Source organism: Enoplosus armatus, chromosome 1, assembly GCF_043641665.1.
Source record: "Enoplosus armatus isolate fEnoArm2 chromosome 1, fEnoArm2.hap1, whole genome shotgun sequence".
Classification (NCBI taxonomy): domain Eukaryota; kingdom Metazoa; phylum Chordata; class Actinopteri; order Centrarchiformes; family Enoplosidae; genus Enoplosus; species Enoplosus armatus.
The window spans coordinates 8,718,810-8,738,771 of NC_092180.1; the positions used below are offsets into that span (position 1 = coordinate 8,718,810).

The 19,962-nt window shown below is 39.3% G+C and overlaps 2 protein-coding genes across 7 annotated transcripts; one reads left to right on the plus strand and one right to left on the minus strand.

Moving 5' to 3' along the window:
• Positions 1–7,955: 7,955 nt before the first annotated feature.
• On the minus strand, positions 7,956–13,263 carry LOC139282414 (BTB/POZ domain-containing protein 1). Of its 2 annotated transcripts, none has more exons than XM_070902117.1 (8): positions 12,839–13,263; positions 11,716–11,872; positions 10,395–10,500; positions 10,109–10,306; positions 9,747–9,939; positions 9,553–9,640; positions 8,870–9,016; positions 7,956–8,759 (listed from the first exon to the last, which is right to left on the minus strand). In XM_070902117.1, exons 1-8 carry the CDS (start codon positions 13,261–13,263, stop codon positions 8,601–8,603), a joined length of 1,473 nt encoding a protein of 490 aa, XP_070758218.1. In that variant the 3' UTR covers positions 7,956–8,600. The 2 variants fall into 2 exon arrangements, with proteins under 2 accessions (XP_070758218.1, XP_070758227.1); XM_070902126.1 differs by having other exon boundaries at positions 9,747–9,876; positions 12,839–13,183.
• A 1,232-nt stretch (positions 13,264–14,495) lies between these two features.
• LOC139289312 (transmembrane 6 superfamily member 1-like) lies at positions 14,496–19,774 on the plus strand. 5 transcript variants are annotated; one of them, XR_011597472.1, is made up of 11 exons: positions 14,496–14,600; positions 14,742–14,845; positions 15,190–15,291; positions 15,379–15,478; positions 15,647–15,729; positions 15,965–16,083; positions 16,668–16,772; positions 16,871–16,963; positions 17,057–17,176; positions 18,164–18,289; positions 19,136–19,199. XR_011597472.1 is itself a non-coding variant. In XM_070911008.1 (10 exons), the coding sequence occupies exons 1-10, from the start codon at positions 14,509–14,511 to the stop codon at positions 19,325–19,327; spliced, it is 1,110 nt and encodes a 369-aa protein (XP_070767109.1). In that variant the 5' UTR covers positions 14,496–14,508; the 3' UTR covers positions 19,328–19,774. The 5 variants fall into 5 exon arrangements, 4 of the variants coding, with proteins under 4 accessions (XP_070767109.1, XP_070767187.1, XP_070767261.1 ...); XM_070911008.1 differs by lacking the exon at positions 18,164–18,289 and having other exon boundaries at positions 19,136–19,774; XM_070911086.1 differs by lacking the exon at positions 18,164–18,289 and having other exon boundaries at positions 15,190–15,287; positions 15,375–15,478; positions 19,136–19,774.
• The last annotated feature ends 188 nt before the right edge of the window (positions 19,775–19,962 follow it).

Sequence of the window (19,962 nt, forward strand, 5' to 3'; positions counted from 1 at the left end):
GTTAGCTTAGCACAAAGACTGTAAACAGGGGGAAACAGCTAGCCTGGCTCTGTCCAAACTAACTAACAAACACATTGTCATTTAAGCCTTAATTTTGTGTACAAACGAAACATTGTGGTTTTATAGGGGGGTTATATGCCAGATTATTTCTTGACCGGGCAAAGTAACCTCCTGGAGCTAATAAATGTATTTCCCAAAATGTCAAACTATTCCTTTAAGGGTCAAGTCATATTTCTCATGGAGCTGTTTTTAGCCTTGGCTCTATGGATGGCAGTATCAGTCAGGTCACTTAGTTGGTTCCCATTTGTGGTTTTGAGTGAAATGTCTTAACAAATATTTGATGGATTGTCATAAAATTTGGTTCAGACATTCATGTTCCTGTCAAGATGAATTGTAATCACTTTTGTGACCCCTTAACTTTGCCATCATCAGGTCAAATGTTTAATCCTTCCCACTTTACTTTGGTTTATGTCCAAATATCTGCAAAACTAATGTCATTCCCATCAGCCTCAGCTGTACTTTGTGTTTCGTGCTAATTAGCAAATGTTAGCGTAGCCACACTAAACTAAACTAATTTGGTGAACATAAACATTACACCTGCTGAACATCAGCATGTTAGCATTGTCATTGTGAATATGTTAGAATTTAGCTCAGTACAGCCTCACAGAGCTGGTAGCATGGCTGTAAACTTGCTCTCTCTTGTCATTTATTCCATGTGAACACACTACATACTCAAAACCTGCTTTGAATCTGTGCACAGTATGGAATTTAGTACACAGCTAATAATAGGGTTTCTGATGAAAACAACTGTCCTTTAGAGTAAGATACACTGACATCCTCTGGAAATCCTAAAGAGCTTGACCCTGTGTAAAGTTCACACTGCTACCAAGACTAATCCAACATGTTAATCTGATCCTTTGGGTGCCACAGAGCATTAAGTATGTCTTACTCAGTCATTGCACTCATCTTGTTAATGGAGCATAAAGTATTTGGATTTCAGGGTGAGTACATTTTTTCTTATTGCTACATTAAGAAATAAATCAGCACTATTAGCATTGTTTCAGTTAAGGATTCATTCAACTCCTTGCTGTTACATTTTAATTAATAATCTGTAAATGCATAGTGAAGCTTGTAGAATGTGAGAGATAGAAAACAATAGAGAGAGAGCCACAGCGAAGGACCAGTGAGAGTCCCCTCGGTCTGGTCTGTCGGGCTGTCAGGCTTCATGTGGCCTGTTTGTGACAATGCAATGTGACAGCAATGGAGACAGTGTGCTGGGGGCCATGTCCTTGATGATGAACTCACTACAATCATCACTCTACCCCCCCCCCCGCCCCCCCCCCCTTTAAGTCCATACACACATACACGTTTGCGCACAAAACACCACAACCTCCAAACCAACGCACACACATACCACATCCCCCAGCCCCTGCAGCACTCGCCGACCTACATCTGGTGTTGGAGAGTGCAGGGGCTAAGGTTGGCCCAGGCCATGCAGCCCCCAGCAGACAGTGGGTTGTGTTCATGATGTAGCGTGTGACGTATGTGAATGGCGGAGTACTCTTTCTGATGAAATATACGCCCCCAGCTTTTTAAGGTTCATACAAATCTGGCACAATTGCGCCCTGTCACATGAACACACACGTGCAGATACTCATACATGCACTTAGACTTAATATAGACCCTAATAATTGCTGCTGCAGATCAGATTTGATGACATCTTGTCCCCTGCTCATCCAACTGCATGCTCTGTAACTTAATCATGCAGCCGCTCAGGTCATCCATGTAAAGACAGTGGACTCTCCTGCCGAGGGGAGCTTGTTAGTCTGATTATATCTGGTGGTACCTCCACAGGAAGATGCGGGCAGGCTTTAGGAATACTCAGCCGTGGAAGAAGTACTCAGATCCTTTACTTGAGTAAAAGCACCAATACATCAACGTAAAAAATAGTCCATCACATTACATTCTCTAATCTTTGCTTTTTGTGAACTATCATTTGAATTCGAACATTTATTTGAATGAAACCATGTGAGAAGTTTAGAGGGGAAATCTCTCTTTAGTGGAACAACCCATAGACATCTGAAACGTGACAAGGGGCCCCAAATAGACACTGATTTTTCATAAGGGGTCATAAGCCAAAAAATGTCTTTTGTTTGTTTTTAATGTACAATTCAGTTTTAGTCTGGAAACGAACTAGGAACTTTAACTATTAAATACGGACACCACAAGTCAAGATACTTCTATTTTGCATTTGTTTCAAATGTAATACTTTTTTTCATTACAAATGAAAATATCAGCTTACCAAGTGTTTAAAAAGTTTAATCTTTGAAAAATGTACAGCACTTTCAGAAAATCTTAGTATTTGGTATGTTCCCCTTTAATGACAGCATGCACTCCGTTATCCCAGCATGATTTGACAATGTTTCCAAAGGGCTTCTTGTGATGTCACAGAGTGTTTGATTTTCTGAGTCTTCAAGTGCCCCCATAAATAGTTCAATGGGGTTGAAGTCAGGTGACTGTGGAGGAAAGTCCATGACAGTCACGACTCCTTGGTCTTCTTTGGTCCTCAAGTAGTTCTTGCAAAACTTTAGGTGTGTTTGGGGTCATTATCCAGCTGCAGTATGAATCCCTCTCCACAAATATGCAAACCAGAGAGTATAGCATGTCTCTGAAGAATGGAGTGGGACTTCTCCTTGGTCGGATTGTAGTTGATTTGGTGCAGGTGTCCAACTCCAGAGTAGGCAAAACACCCCCAGACTTGAATATTCCCACCACCATGTTTCACTGTTGGTTTGATACACTGTGATATCATTCTCTCTGCAGTTTCTGCTGGAAACTTGAGGCACAGCCATATTTATAACAGGTGAACACTGGCTGCAGGCTGACTTAATTGAACGATACTGAGTAGATCAAGTCCACCTGAGTGTCATCTGAATGCATGCTTTGATTGAAGGGATACGACTTTAGGAAATCTGACCTTTTGTATGAAGGAGTTAAGTTGGTCAGTGCCACAAATTTGCTTAAATTTGATTGGTGACCTAAAAATAACTTCATCATAACTTCTTGTGTTTTTAAATATCTCTGAATCCTCAAACTTTGTGATTATTTCCAGGTTTACGTGAACATATTTGAGATTTTCATTGTTGTCTCAGACTTTTGGACCCTACTGTACATTCCCTCTGAATTGTTGTGGAGTAAAATAAATTAGCAGAAAATGGAAATACTCAAGTTAAGTACAAGTTCCTCAAAAGTAGCAGTACTTGAGTAAATGTACTTTACTTTTACTTTCCACGACTGGGAATAGTGCCACACACAGTATGGTAAGAAATAAGTATTTCACTTGTAATGAAAACGTCCTGGTCGATCTCCAGAACCAAGAACTTTGTGAGAACTGAGCTCAAATAAACTGAGCCATCTGTCAAGACGTCACATCCAGTGTTCAGTGCATCTCTATCATTCAAACCAACCAACCAATCAAAAAGGAGTCAAATTACAAACACCTGAGACAATTAAATCATCAGTAACAGGCCTTTTTCACAGAGGACATTTTGACACGTCACAGTATGAAAAGCACAGATGTAAATGATAAAGATTAATGATGGCTGAATTCCATTTAGCGGATTCACTTTCAGGCTCCTGGTAATGTGCATGCTGATGGCTCGCTGCCACACTCGAATAGAGCGGAGCCAATCGTTAATGTAATTAGTGACCCCTGTGATTTTCCTATTGTGAGAAGTCAAAATGTCTGCTGTGAAAAAGGCCTGTTGATAAAAAAAAAAGACATCCCTAAAATAAAACATGTTTCTTATAATTTATGGAATATCAATGGAAGCCAATTTCTGCCAACAAAAGAAAAAATAATGAAGAATTAGACATTATAAAGATAAAATTCATTCATATTAAACCAATAATATGATTTACTATAAGTCAGAATTATGACATAGTAAGACAAGTACAGTTTTGACTCACAATGCCATTATTTTGATCTCAGCATTTTCATTTCTCTCATGAATAGCTTTTATTGTTTTCTACTCCTGGTGGAAATGAGCTTCCAAAGTATACAATAGAAAAATGATAATAGAAAAGAACAGAAAATGCAAAACAAGTAACTTTTAACAACTGAAGAAGTTCAAATTGAGGAGGGGGAGAAAGATCTGACAGCAACCAGACTCATATGCAAACTGGAAATAACCTCAACCTTATAACCTTAACGAAAAATAGATTATACAAAAAACAAAAGTCTACTAATGAAGACAGATAGATAGAATCAATTACTATTAAATGAATATTAAGTAAATAGTCTACTATTACACAAGACTTTGGTCTGCTCTTTTCTTTCTTTGCACCTGTCCACCTGGTGTGCATGGACTTTTCACTGCTGTCACTATAATCATATTTTCATGTATCCTCCATCAAGACCAACAAAAGCAAACTTCTGTAAAACCTGTATTTGACACAGTGAGACAGGAAAACCAAAATGGCCGCCCTCTTCTCTTTCCTCTTGTGAACTATAAAGTGAGAGAAGTCACAAATTAGCAGTTGCAGTTGACATGAACAAAGTTCAACACCCAACGGTTCAGAGGCTCAGGGGGTTAGTGATGCTCACCACACAGTCCTATATCTGTATGTGGTAATTAATTACCCAACAGTCTTACATCATTGAAATGCAGATTGCATAACTCCCACCAGCTGGACAAGGAGGGACTCACACATGCACACACTCCAGTGCTGGATCTCACACCAGAACATTCTGTATAAATGTTTTTAAATGGATTACAGCCGCTGAGGATGTGTCATACTAACTAACGGCTAAGATTAATCACGATGGCAAATTGCAGAATACGCTGCACAATGAAGTCAAATTTCAGGATGACAGAATTGAGTCTTGGACTAACCCAATTCAGTTTTCAGGAACATCCTCAAAAAAGGATTTTACAAATGGCCTAATGTGATTCAAACTAATCAGACTGCACAAAGGAGATAGAATGGGACTGAATGAAGCCCCAAAATAACTTAAACTGAATATCTTAAAGGGGAACGCCACCGATTTTACACAGTTATTTGCCTTTTTGTGGCTGTCAGCCTTTGAGTTGCATTATGGGTAATGTAGCCAGGTTTTTGACAAGGAAGAATAATGCATCATGGAATAAAACAAATCTCTGATTTTAAACTGTTCATCATGAGACTGAGAATGTGACAGGAGAGCAATGCAAGATTGGTGCATTTAAGTCATCAAAAGTGTAGAAGACAAAGAACTGACTTCAGTTTATGTATTTTTAATGACTATTTTATGGATGATTCTTCACATCTGAGTGAATCTCTTGCTTTCGTGAAGTCGCTATTGTCATGAGGATGCACTCTGTCTCACCCTTCAGCCACTTTTCACTTCACAGCATTTCTAAGGAACTCTCCAGACCTGCGATATACCACCTGTCCACCAGATGCCCTCAACCGTTCCCACCTTTCCCACATCACCTGATCCTTATTTTCCAGCCTTCTGCCTGACTGTTCCTGGTTCCCTGCTCTTGCCTGCCTTGATCCTGTTCTAGTCATGTTGTGATCTTGCACGTGTTTTGACCAGCTGCCTGTCCCTGACATCATATTTCATTGACTGAAGTTATTTAGTGATTAAATTTTCACAATAAATCTGCACAACAGTAGTTACAATCATCGAGGATTAAACCACAATATATGTATGTTAAAAAATGAAGTCTAGGGGTGAATCTGATCTGAAAATGTTTATTACAATTCAGAAATTAAAAAGATTGTTATTGTTGATTAAAATGTAATCAACACCTGTTGTATCTCATGCACTCTGTGTACATTCATATTCTTTGTTGTTTATTCTGTTTGTTGCTGTTTGTTGTGGTACAATGAATAAATATCCATGTGTGTAGTAATGTGTGTATAGTATACAGTATGTTTATGTATTCAGGTGTGTGTGTACTATGTGTACATATACGTGTGTGCATGCGTATATATGTACTGTATGAATGGATGTATGAGTATATGAGTATGCATGAAAATATAAGTATGTTTGTGTGTGCATAACTACCTCTTTATTCACTGTGCGGACTGTGCAGGTTGACCATAAATGTTGTATTTTTTGTATTGTGAGAAAGGAGGGCGTAATGAGCTCCGGCTTCAGCCTACATCTTATCAATCATTGTTATAATCTGCTTTTGTCATTTACTCATTCATTTGTGGCTGTTTAAGCACTCTGATGCATTACTGTTTCAGATGATCAAATTATCAAACAACATAATGAAAATTAAAAGCAGGCTGTTCACCAACCAGTTTGACCAAAGATTTTGCCTTCATGTGGAAACAGGGTTGTGGGCTGTATTTGATGTCTTGTTTGCTTATGGCAATATAAATCTGACTCTGCAACACTTCAGTCCTGTACACTCATATGTCATCAGAGGCATAAATCCTCTCCCCTGCTCTCAGTGTTCAAGCAGAAGGCTCAAAATGAGAAAGACAGCCCATTCTGCTGCTGTCTACCCACACACACACACACACACACACACACACACACACACACACACACACACACACACACACACAGTAACACTACCACACACATCAGAAAATCAGTGTCATGGATTTAGCTGTAAGAAACCATCCACACGCTTGAGTTATTCCCCATAAGCTTCATATTTGCCTCTTTAATGCCTCAGTATCAGTGGAAACGTCCCTCCATCATCCTCAGAATACATGACAAAGAGCTTTTTTTAGTCCCTTAAGACCTTGAAACATTGTTTGACACAACACAGGTGAGAGCAGACGACAGTTAGTCTTGTAAAGTGTTGGTCCTCCTGGTTTTTGAGCGTTTTGTGTGTAGTGGGTGGTGAAAACTTGTCTCAAACTGATTTTCTTGGTTCTTCCTGTTTTAAAGGCTGTCTAAGTGGGTAGTCAGCGGGAGAAGCTCTCAGGTCCCGGTGACTCACCTGACAGCCTCCGTGGATCACTCTCCTCGTCAAAGCCCACTCACAGCCGTCTAAAGTGGCCTTGTTTCCACCGCCTTTCTCATATGAATGTGCAGATTATGCAATTTAAGAGCCCTTCATCTCTGTACTGTAGACGCAGCTTTCAGCAGACAGCGCGGCTTTATTTTATTTTCACTGGCAGAATAAGAACAAAGCCCATCCAACAAGAAATAATCTGCCATGATTTGCAAAAGGATTTAGGACGATTTAACTGAGGCTAAACTGACAATGCTGATTATTTTTTTGTTTGTCTTTCTTACAGTAGTTACTGTCTGATTTGAGGGATACAATACTTTGCTGCACTTTTAGCATCTTAAATGCTTGATCTTCAATTGCAAGATTCTAATAAAATATGTTTAATAACAAATACAATTTTGAGCACAATACTTTATAATTAAAACTGATCTATCATCAACCTTTTTGGCTTGTGACCCCTTAAACTCAACTACAGCACATAAATAAAATTCTGAGGTATGTGTACTTAAGTATTTCAATTTATGCTTAAACTTCTACTTTCAGAGGAAAGTACGTTTTACTACATATTGTTGACAACTAGTTATTACTTTCATTACAGATTAAAATTAAGTTTTTTGTATACATCATTACACATTAAGCAGTACACAAAGTAGTAGTACAAATAGCTCCACCTGGACCAGCTGCAACAACCTTTTTCTTCATCCATCGTCTTCATCACCTCACAACCGTCAGATTTAACCCCAACGTTGGAAGCCACTGATCTATCCCCTCCTACTCAGCAGTTAATCTGTCAAGTACTTTGATAGCTGGCTGTTCGAAGTATCTGGCGTCACCTAGTGACAGAAAGAGGAACGATATGAACTACACAAACAATTTAACGACTTAATGTGGAGTTTATCAAAGGAAACAATCTGACTTTCTTCTTACCACATTTTATTTCCAAAAAGCTAAAAATAGAGTTGTTTTTTTTTATTTATTTCACCATAAAAGTCCTGGAGCGTTCTTTTATTTGTTGTTGCTTTACATTTTAATGATGTGCTAAGCAAACATGTAGTCATAAATTACAACATGTACCACTGGCAAAGTTACAGAACACACATGGATCCTTAATACAATGCAAAAACAAAGTACTTGAAGACACCTGCTGAATAAATGATAACAGTGCACAATAAAAAATATGCAAATATTATACTTTCGGTAAATGCATCAGCAAAAAATGACAAAAAATAACAAAATGAAATAGCGTCGACCAACATATGGTAGCAGTCTCTGTAGTTTCACTCGTGCAGGATAAACTCCTGCACTGACAGCTTACTGGTAACAACACACAGACAGGACATCAGTATTTAGACCATTTACAACCGATGATAGTTTATGCCCTAAAAGCTTTTTTTTTTCCCCCACACCAGAGCTGTGATTTTCCCACAGCTCCGACTGTTTCCACATTCCTGATCATGTCTGTACACCACTATTGTATAGACAGATACACACATACAGCATACACACACACACTCAAACGCACACATTCTTTATTACAAGGGATCATGAGGCACTACGTTTATCTCCAGCAGTCCAGTCTTCCCAGCAGTCTGAGGTCTCCCTGGTTCAGTGTACCTGCACAACACCGTGTTCAGTCTAGGTGTGGTAGATGATCTCTGGTATCTGCCCGTCCTCCACTGATGTACCATTGTTATTTCCAGGTGAGCTAAAAAAGAAAAACGTTGTCTTGGTCCCCGTTGCCAATTCCTTGGTCACCTTCTTCAACCCTTTCGTGCCGTAATGGGAGTCTGGGCCCTGAGATGTGTAAATAAAAAGCAGGTGTTTGGTTAATCCTAATATGAGCTAAAACAGATCTTGTTCATTTATTGTAGGACATATTTTCAATACAGCAAGTTCAGACTGACCTTTAAGGTGGCACATGCAGTGTAGCTGACATTGGGTAGGATTTCCACAGGCTCTTTGAACATCACTCTGAACGTGTTTGCTGTGCCGTCACAGCTGAAACCTGTGTCGTTCTGTCCCAGTGTAATGCGTTTGTCGCTCTCTAAGATCTACAGAACAGAATAATGTCTTTATTGAATGAACAACAAGGTACAAAAGGAAAAGTGTACTGTATAATAACTTATAAATTGTTGAAAACACAGCTGGCTGGTACTTTGTGTTTGAGTTCATCTGTTTGGTGGTGTATTTTTCTGGTTGGCAACTGAAAGTACTGGCTGTTCTCGAAATCATTTATTATCCATTATATATTCCACTATGTCCCTTTTCAGTGTTGACTAAATTATACCTGCTTTAGTGGTGCTTTAATTCATTCAAACATAAATTAGTTTTTTTCTTGCATTGCTGCTTGTGTTAAGACACAGTTGACTTTTGAGAAGGTTTACTTTTTTTGTGATTTCTGATGATATTGGTATTGAAACTGGTTTATTGTATCAGTACTGATATAAACTTCTTTTTTAATGTTTTAGGCTAATAAACATTTAATGATACCCACCCCTACCAGAAAGTGTAAATTACAACTCTCTATCACACACACTGAAATTAGCAGTTTTTTCCGTCAACATCATTATGCTTTAATGTCTGTTACCTGTATGTTGACCTGATAGTCAGTAGGTCCATGTATTGAACCATACAAGCCAAAACCCACTATGGATATTCTTCTGTTAACATTGAATCTACAGAGGGAGAAAGACAGACAGACGGAGAGAAAATGAGAAAAAAAAAAACTTAAATTCAGTTTGCTCAGATTAACCAACTGACAGCTGATGTTCGTCATTTCACCTGATTCGGTCGCTGGTACCACTGTACCCCCATCGACTCTCAACCTGCTGGAATCTATTAATGCTGCACTCCTCCCCCCTGAGGCAGCAGCGGGGCCTGTCAATGTAGTCGACCCGTGGTTTGGGGTTTACTGTAAAGTGTAAAAACAGATTTACCACCTCCCGATCGAACAATATTCCAGACTGGGCAGGCCCTGTTGCACAAGAAAGAATATCAAACTGGTTTCTGTGGTTTGAGTTGTATGGACACATCAGGAACATGACGATTATGTTCAGTAATGGCTGAATTGGTCAGTAAAGTGTAAAAATAAAAAAGTGACATTGCAGCATGAGAAACAAGTTATATTTTTGTGATAGGCTTACCTGCAGCAAACTCCTCAACAGTCATGAGCGGAAAGCGTATGAGAGGGAGGGCTTTCCCCAGAACCTTCTGTTTGTTCTCCGAGGTCGGGGGAAGCTGTTGTCTGTAACACTCGGCCTCTGCCCAGCGTACCACCGCCCCAAACAGACGGTTCTCCCTGATGCTGAGTGTGTCTCTTTGTAGCACTGCACATAAAGTGTCTACACACACAAATACACAAAACATTCATCATTTCACATCCAAAGAGGTTGTAGAAAAGGAAATATCAGGTAAAGAAGACTCACATACCAAGGTCAATATCTGTAAAACCCTCTGCATTTATTGCGTCCGCAGTGCTTTTGTCTATGGTGTCTAAGCAGAGACTGGCAAGTTGAGGCTCATCAAATAGCCTTGCCTGTAATGAAAGCACAAAAGAAGCCACAAAAGCATTTATTAGATGATACTGGTTGTTTACTTCACATGCACCAAAGAAGAATTTATTTATTGACTAAATATTGTGTATTAACCAAAAAGATATTGGGCTGAATAAAATGTTAAATTTAATGAAAACACTCTAAGTACATTTTCCATATCTCGAATTATGACATCACCTGATTTGGGAAATCCTACAATTAAGTCTGACAAATTGACAAAAATATCCTTCAAACTTTATAAAATGTTAATGAAATTAAAATATACAAGCAATGACATTTAAGAGTAGACTGCTGGGATATGACTTGTTTTCTTTGGATTACTTAAGGTGGTTTATAGCCAACTGTTCTTTCTGTTGCCGTGCTGGACGAGAAAAAAAGGAGTGTGTTTTTTTTTTTTAAATCAGAAAACAGCTCCACATGCAGCCTGAAGGCATAGCAGCCAGCAGCAGAACAAAATGCTGAGCCCAAACAAATGGCAGCATAAACCAAAAATAGAACAGCTAATGTCATAAAAACTCAACCATCGATGGCTGGAAGATGGTCTGCTGTGGACACAAAGAAAAAAATGGTTTCATCCTCTGTTGGAAGGGCTATAAAGACAGCTTCCAGCAGAACACAAAATTGTTATTACATTATTTAATTTATTGCCCCAGAAAACACTGATCTTATTTTGGTGCCTTATGTCTTAAAGGTTGAGTTCACCTAAAATACTATGAACAGATTTTCTCATGTTGGTATCTGGCCAAGCAGCGGGTTTTGGTTCTCTGTGGTAAGATTTGGAGATAACCGCAAGTTTCTGCTGCCATTCCAATACAATGGAGGTTAAATGGAATTTAATTTGTGCTGATGAAAGCCTCAAAATATTATATCTGAAAAACTCGACAGCAATGTGAGTTTCCAGAAAGAATGGCCCAGACGTTAATGGTTTTCATATGAACTATTTCTTTGGCAGAAAGTAGATCCAGTGAAAACTGATCACAGTAAAGTCTGTGAATTATCCAGACCACCATTGCAACCATTTCTGGAAATACATGTTGCTGTCAAATGTCATTTTTCAAGACTTTGAGGACCACAAATGAAATCCAAGAGAATCTCAGAGACAGATAACTCAAAACCTCAGCACATGAAAGTATCTGTGTGTCTGAGTGTAATATCTCGTAACGATGTACTGTACAGAAGATGTGAGTGACAATAACCTGAGTGAGGAGCATGAACGCGTTGTCGGCTCTGAGGTGCTTGGTGAGGAACTCCACACAGTGACCCTCCAGAGCAGGGACCGCGTACTTCTTAGCCGTATACAGAGTTGTCATCACAGTCTCTGGACCAATGTGGACCTCGTCAGAATACAGAAACCTGTACAGAGGAAACAGAAGCATGTGTGCGGTCGGGTATTCATGTTGTTACCTGCAGTATAATCCGGAAAGCCATCACATTTCAGGCTGAGAGATATTGCAAATATTTGCAGCATGTAGATAGATAGAAAGAGGCTGGGTATCAAACCTCAGCACTTCTTTTATACTGACTGAAATCTGTCATGCAGAGTATCGAAAACTGGCATCAAATGTGTGGTCAGATTTATGGTCTTGTGTACTTAATCTCTTATCAGACAGTACCTGATTTACATCATCGTTTTGCCAAAGCTCTAGTACAGCTGCTCGTTTTCATTTTTTTTTTTTTTTGAAAAACATGTTTTTATATCTTAAAGTAAGGTATCTAAAAAAGTATTGTTTTGGTGTCAGACATGAAACCAAGCATTTTCACAAATTAAGGGTATTTTATTAAAACCTGTAGCCCTTAAATCATCATTTAATGAGCAATAAAACATTAAATGGACTTCATCTTCAGTCCCACCTAAATCACATAGCAAACAAAGTCTTTTCTCTTGAGGGACACCAGTAAACATGCCTGTTTGTACAGTTAATGATAATGACACCTGAAAGTAACGGTACAAAAGAGATGTTTGACTTCTGGCCAAATTCTGTTTCACAATTTAGGTTTGTACCAAACATCAACAGACCACCTTTCTTTGTACGTCAGGAACAATTTGTGCCGAGTAACATGAATACTACACTGTTTCAGCTCTACTGTATACTATACTCTAATGCTAATGCTTTTTAATCTAGGAGTGTCTATAATGATCTGAGGGTTATACTATTACATTTACTTACTGCTACTGTCATGATGTTCCCATTTAGTTATTCCAGTGTACAGTGCAAACAACTAAACATCCTCCTTCAAATGTAACTGAAGCTCGGTGTTGGAGGACATTGAGATTAGTGGGCTTTAATTTAGCTAGTGGATGGTGATCACTTGTCCTACCTGAGCAGGGCGAGGAAGGCTGCCGGTTCCACATCAGGCAGCTCTATTTCAGTCGAAGTTGTGGCCATCCCTCCGTTGAACATGGCATCAAAAACGGCACTGCCAGCGGCCAGGACGAATTTATGGGCCGGTATCCTCTGGGCCTGCCTGCCCTTCCCCACGATGAACCTTACGTCGCTGAGCAGCTCGTTGTTGAAGAGGAAGGCGAAGCGCTCCTTCAGGGAGCTCTTCGTCGCCTGCCAGTTGTACATGGGCTCCCGGTGAAGGCCGAGGACAGGTGGGGAGGCGGACCGGGCAGGACCGGAGGCTGGCACGTTGGAGAGCCCTGCTGCGGCTCCAGACTGAGCCGAGTTGGATGCTGCCTCCTGACCGTCATGGTTTGACGCTAAGCCGCCGCCGACGCTGCCGCCGCTCCCGGTCGCCATAACGACACACTTCTATTTCTTATTCAACCTCTACAAAGAACCAGCAATGACACACGAACATACACCGACCGTACCGTACGTGTTATTTATTTACGTGGTATCCATCGCAGCAGACGCCATCGCTCTTAGATGTTTAGCTAGTTACCTGCTAGCTTGCGTCGCTCCAAAAATGACGCAGGCGCACACCACACTTTCTTCAAAATAATTTTTTCATTAAACTTTATTGCTGAATTCAAGAGCAGCAAACAAACAAAGCAACAGTGTCATAAAGTGACATGGTAATATCTATATATGCGAAATTAAGACTCAAAATAATGGACCAATAAAAAATAAAAAATAAAATAAATATGTGATATATATTACGTATACATTGACTTTCTTATTTAAGGCGGATGAGGTTGGGGCAATTTAATGTTCCGTTTCCCTCAAATGTACAGCAAAGCCAAGTTTATTTATATTTGTAAATTAAAATCTGTGAATTTTGCCACAATGAGAATCACATTTATAAGAAAATACTGTCTTTAGGATAACGCAGATATAAACCAAATATAATATCTTCAAAAGAAAAGCAAACGTTTTACATAATATTTTCAACTATGATGGTCAAAGTTCAAAGAATATATATATATATTTATATATATTATATTATATTACACTGGTCCTTATTTTATTTATATAAAATGTATCTATTATCTCTATGTTGTTCAAGTAATTGAATTATATTTTGTGTTTCATATTGCCTGTATTGCCTCGTATAATGCACGATTATCCTGCTGCCTGCTTCAAGTTGTCCAATCGACCGCTAGATGTCAGAGTCTGCACTTTCACTAACAACATATAAAAATCTTCAGAGCCTATTTATAGATGATAATAATGAAAGGTAAACAAATTATATTTATTCTGCTAAGCACTACAACTCAAGCTCGTTTATTAAATAAAGCAGCGGTTTAAGATCCTTCACAGTCTGAACAGCTGCGTGTGTGTTTGTGTATGTGTGTGCGTGCGTGCTTGACAGTAGGTAGGAGGCAGAGAGAGAGAGAAAGCCAGAGGGACCAGAAGAACAAGACAGAGCATGCAACCAGAAGCAGACCTGCAAGTTTGTGTCTTGTTCACATTGAGAGACACACCGTGACTTTTTCCCCATTCCTTGAACTATGACTCGCCGACTAAACGTGAGAGTTTTTTGCGGATGAATTGTTTTAAATTCTCAATTCTCGCACAAGATAAATCGCTCAAAGCTGCAAAATGAGCGCGTCTGCAGGGACTGGGGTGTTTGTGCTTTCCTTGATGTCCATCCCCATCTGCTATTTATTTAATTCCCTCATTTACAGCAACAGGTGAGTGACAGCATGCCTTTATCTTTACATTTTTAATAGATGTTACCTCTGATTTATCTGCTGATTAATAAACTGTTGCCACCAGTGGAGCATCATTTGAAAAGCATGTGTCAGATGTTTAAAAATATACATTTCTTTTAGTGCTGAAGCTTTCTTCTTCGCTGGGTGTACAGCAGTCCTCATCCTGGCCATTTCAGCCCGTTTTATGCTCAAGAAGAAGGCTCCAATAGATCCTTTTTTCTATGGTATGAATTTATTCATTTCTTGTTGTGACCAAACCTTTTTTCTTTATTTTTGCAGTCTTTGGAGAGAAATATTGATTTAACACCAAGTCATGAGCTGTGAATCATCAACTTCTGTCTGACTTTTAAATCAAAATATAGATATCTGCATATAGGTTATTGTATGTGTGGTGTTATATTAATAAAACCTTGTGGTGTTAAATATTTAAAAGTGACGCACAGCACATTATGTTTGCATGGTGTCCATCTGAGATAGAAATTTGTAATTCCAGACTTAGGAGCCAGTGTGCTGTTTTGTCATCCGATTGAAATACACTGAATGTGTCTATCTGCATCTATCTGTCCAGTTTATGCAGTGCATGCATTCCTCAGTGTGGTGAATCTGATCATCGGGTTGGAGCAGGACAACATCATTGATGGATTTGTGACATTTTATCTTAAAGAGGCAAGTGTTGTGCTGTGAGACCTGTGTTTGAGTTGTCCATAATGTTTCTCCACACATTCTTACTGATAAATCTACCCTGTGTTTCAGGCAGATCCACACATTAATACAGCATATGGGCACATGATCTCCTATTGGGATGGCTGTGTGCACTATCTCATGTATCTGCTCATGATTGCTGCGATTACGTGGGGGTAAGAGTTGCATTATCACAGCTGCATCACTAAATGAGGAAGAATATGTCTCACTTTTTTCAATAGTCTATACAATATTATTTGATATATTAAGTTTACTATCTAATCGATTTGAGTATAATATCTTCATGTGGCTTTGACAATGGCAGTGTTTCATGGTTTGCACAGGGACAGTTACCGAGCCATTGGACTCTACTGGGTGGGATCTTTTCTCATGCGTGCCATAGTCTACATTCTTGGGAATGCTGTGGGTAAGTACACTAAAAATAATGGGATGCTTTTAGATGGCTAGTGTAGGGTAGCACCTGTAACCTACTGCACATACTTCCCCTGAGAATAAATATGGTCCAAACTTTACAATTTTTTGTAGAGTTTAACAAGATGCACCCTTTGCTGTAAATGCTGCTACTTGTTGTATTTTGTATGTTGTGTTTTGGTCTGTATCTTTCCCACAGTGAGATATGATCTTGTTATGTCTTTTTCCAGGGAAATATGGGACCCAAGTTGGTCCTCTCTTCCTCCTCCACATGCTATATATCTCAGTGTCTGTCTGGGCCTGCTTCCGCATCTTTAGCCAGCCCAGCGCACAGGACGCTCAGTTGACAGTAAGTCAGTAAGATCAAAAAAATGTATTTAGGATTCCCATAAATAGCTTTTAATGAACTGTTTTATTCTATATGAAGAAATGCAGTGTGCAGAACAGTTTTTAATTATGAGATGTCACAATTTGACTTCTATTTTTCAACACATCAACCACTAAAGCAATGCAAAAGATGTGATTAAATTATAATCCCCCCCCCTCAAACAAGGGGAACTGCTTAGGAAGTATACACTGAAAGTGCTATACAAGTTCAATCTTTGGCATTGTTTAAATAAGCAAGGAATGGGCACCACGTTCATTTCAGGCAATTGGTTCTCATAAAAATTTGTTTTTCTGTCTTTATAATCGAGACCATTTCAGTCACCCGCCTTTGAAAACAGGAGCATGATTTCCAGCCCATCACAGCACGATTAGTCTCTTGGCTGTGATCAATCCGAGCTTCATATATGTTGTATGGCTGTAGGTAGATACAATGTAGATTCTAAACTCCAGGCTTAATGTTTTTGTCATACGTCTCAGAGTACCAGCCAAAAATGTCTGACCTGCTAGAGAGCACAGTTTGAATATCATGTTGTTGCTTTCTCTCAGAGCATCCAGGAGGCTGAAAGAAAACATTTACTCCACAGACCTCTGGACTTACTGTTCATTATCTGCCTCATCCCTGCTTTGGCTTTCTGTGTCTTCAGAGGCCTGGTAAGAAACCCTAAGATGATCAACTGCCCAATTCACGCAGTGTTAGAATAATGTCTTTATGTAGAGTGCTTCTGTATTTCAAACTGTTTGGGTTTTAGATTGTTCTGGACTGTTCCAGCAAATGGTGTCAAGACTACACACAACAGTATGAGCCTTACCTGAAAGACCCCTCAGCCTATCCTAAAGTACAGGTAACTCAGTGAAGTTATGAACACCAAACTTTCATGGCAGCATTTATCATGACACAAATCTCTGAGGCGGTAAATTGTGTCCATGTTTGTCAGATGCTGGTGAGCATGCTGTACTCTGGTCCATACTACATCATTACCCTCTACGGGCTGATGGTACCAGGATGTGAGTGGATGCCAGACCTGACTCTTGTACACTCGGGAGCAGTGGCACAGGTACGTCCTGTTGGTTATTCCTCGCTTAGGATAACTTAGCCTTTCCAGTTAAAGACCCTGCACTAGCACACAATTGTTTTCACATAATCTGGATGATTAGACCTCTGTTTGGGGTGACTGCACCTCTACGAGTGCAACAAAACTAATAGGAGGAACATTAAACAAGCATACAGTCCAGAGAAGAGGTCGAAGTTATCCAACTTATAAATATTGTTCACGTCAACATCCAAGTCATAATTATAACTGGGAAAGTCAGACTTTTTTTGAAAGCTTGACTCAAAAAACTGAAAATCAAGCAAACATGGACGCCTCTCGTCAGCCAAAGTCCGTCGTTCAATGTAATCAAACCCACATTTAATGGATAGTGTGCTATAATGTCAATGCTCAGTATCTTTAACCCTCAATCGAACTGCAAGTTGTTAACATGGGAATCTTCCTCATCTAAACCATTCATCCCGTGTGACGTGAGCGCAGCATAATCAGGCACGATAAGTGAAACACCTGTGTGGGTGGACCGTAGGTGTGTAGGGTCTTTAAAGCCCCCAGACTAACCCTTTTTTGTGAATATTTAATTTGTCTTCTGAATTCACAACTCAACTCCTGCCATCTTGTGTTTTGTTTGTTTTTATCTACTTTTTTTATTATGTTGTGTGCTCCTTGTGTTTTATGATGTTTGTATTTTGCATTTGTTTTGTGTGTTATCTTATCTGCAGAATACTAAGTCTTTAATTTTACAACATACAGAGGAAATTACACTGAACCATCTGTGCAAAATCTTTTCTTTTCCCACATGACAACATTCCAGGTAGATTAGGCATGCTAGACCAAGAGTGGGTGACCAAGTGTAGGCTGTTCCCTAACTCTCTCTATATAGTGGTGACAGATTGGTCTCTGAGATTATTCTTCACTGCAGTCAAACACCAGCGGCTGTGCATGAAGATATATGGTCTGAATCAGCGCCAAATACACTTATCTGTTTACATCTAGAGATGGAAACTGTGACGAGTGGTCACATCTCAACTATACAAAGCAGCTATTGTGTTGGAGCATCAGGCTGACGCATCACTCATCGGCGGGATAAGGGCAGAGGCTGACTTCAGACCAAGAGGAATGGTGGTATTGGTGGTATTCACTTAAATGTCAGCTGTTCAGTCAGGCTATAAATAAGGACGCTGATGCTGCTACAGTCATGGTTGCTATGAGACATGTCATGTCATGTGACTTTCTTTGAAAAGCTAACTGGCAGGAGTGTTAGACTGAAAAATATTTGAGGATGAGTGGCAATATCAGAATAAGTCAAGGTTTTATGGGTCCGTTAAAGGGATAATCCACCCTTAAACTAATGTTCCCTGGGGTTATTTTGTTGATTAATAATTTAATAATTTCCTGTATGAACTGTAGAAAATGTAGACAAGGTGATGCTGCGTCAAGGTATTTTAAACACTGCTACAAGGCAATTTGATAGCGTACTTTTTTCAGCAAACGTCCAGGATTTGGTATCAGATGATTTCCCTCCAGATTCACAATTTTGCACTCATGTTTAACACAATAATATAAAAATAAATCTGTTTATAGAGGAGACAAAGATAGCAAACTCGATACATTTTCAATAAGACTAAGACTCAGACAGCAGACAGATACAGCATGTCAACTAAAAAAAAACATTGCACTAAACATCACAATGAGATTCAGATATTGTGTTTTTCCATCATGAAAAAGGAATCCTAATAGGAAATTCCAGTAAGACTTTATTTAAAAATGAATCAATGGTAACATAATATTTAGAAAACTGAAGTCTTTTTTCAGATATCAATGAGACATCATCTTGATGCAGTTGTAACATCAGGAGCACAAATGATATAAGACAACAGTGTTCCTGTTAGTGTGAATGTACTAACTATGAAGCTTTTAGTCATCACTGTCATTTTCCCATTTCCCCCTCCCTGTTTCACTTCACAGGCCCAGTTCTCTCATATCGGTGCGTCTCTTCACACACGGACGCCATTCTCCTACAGAGTGCCTGCTGCCAGTCAGCCTGTCTTCCTGCTGGTCAATGTCCTGTACGCTGTGGTGCCTCAGGCTCTCTGCTACCGATGCTGCACCAGGCCTGCCTTCTTCCTCAGGCCAACGCCAGAAAAGAAGACTGAATGACAGAGAGTGGCAGGGAGAGAGAGTGCCCGGGATGTCAAGGATGCCTAAATAAAAGGATGAAGTACTTGCAAAGTACTGCTCTGTGTTTGCAGTTATTAGCAGTTGCTATTTTTGGAGAGGGAGCTGCCACCCGTAATTTTAATGAGGGCTAGCTGGAGGTTTTGGAAACATAACAAAACACTCCAGTGTCAAACAGAGTTTGTCATCTAGCATTTATGTTCTGCGGCTTATTTTGAAAATGTGTGTAAAACAACCAAGCACAGGAAGGCACACACAGTGTCACAGTACAGATGTTTTAGTGCTGTATGACTTGTGTATGGGATTCAAACTACTTGACAATACTTATTCTTATCTTTTTGGTATGTTTTTTGGTTACAAAAACTGCTCTCCTGTTGACATTGAGGTTTCTGTGTAATGTCTTTTTGAGAGTGGGTTGGCAAATAAAGAATAAAGAGAAGAATGTGTCTGTATGTTTTATAATATAAAGTATTATTTATACAATGCTCACGTTAAAACAAAAAGATATGAATCTCAAAATTTCTCAAATAGAAAAAAAAACAATATTTGAATAGAGGTTTTAAACCGGAAGTTCTTTGTGTTCACTCCACCGCTTCCTCTGACGTTTATTAGCAATA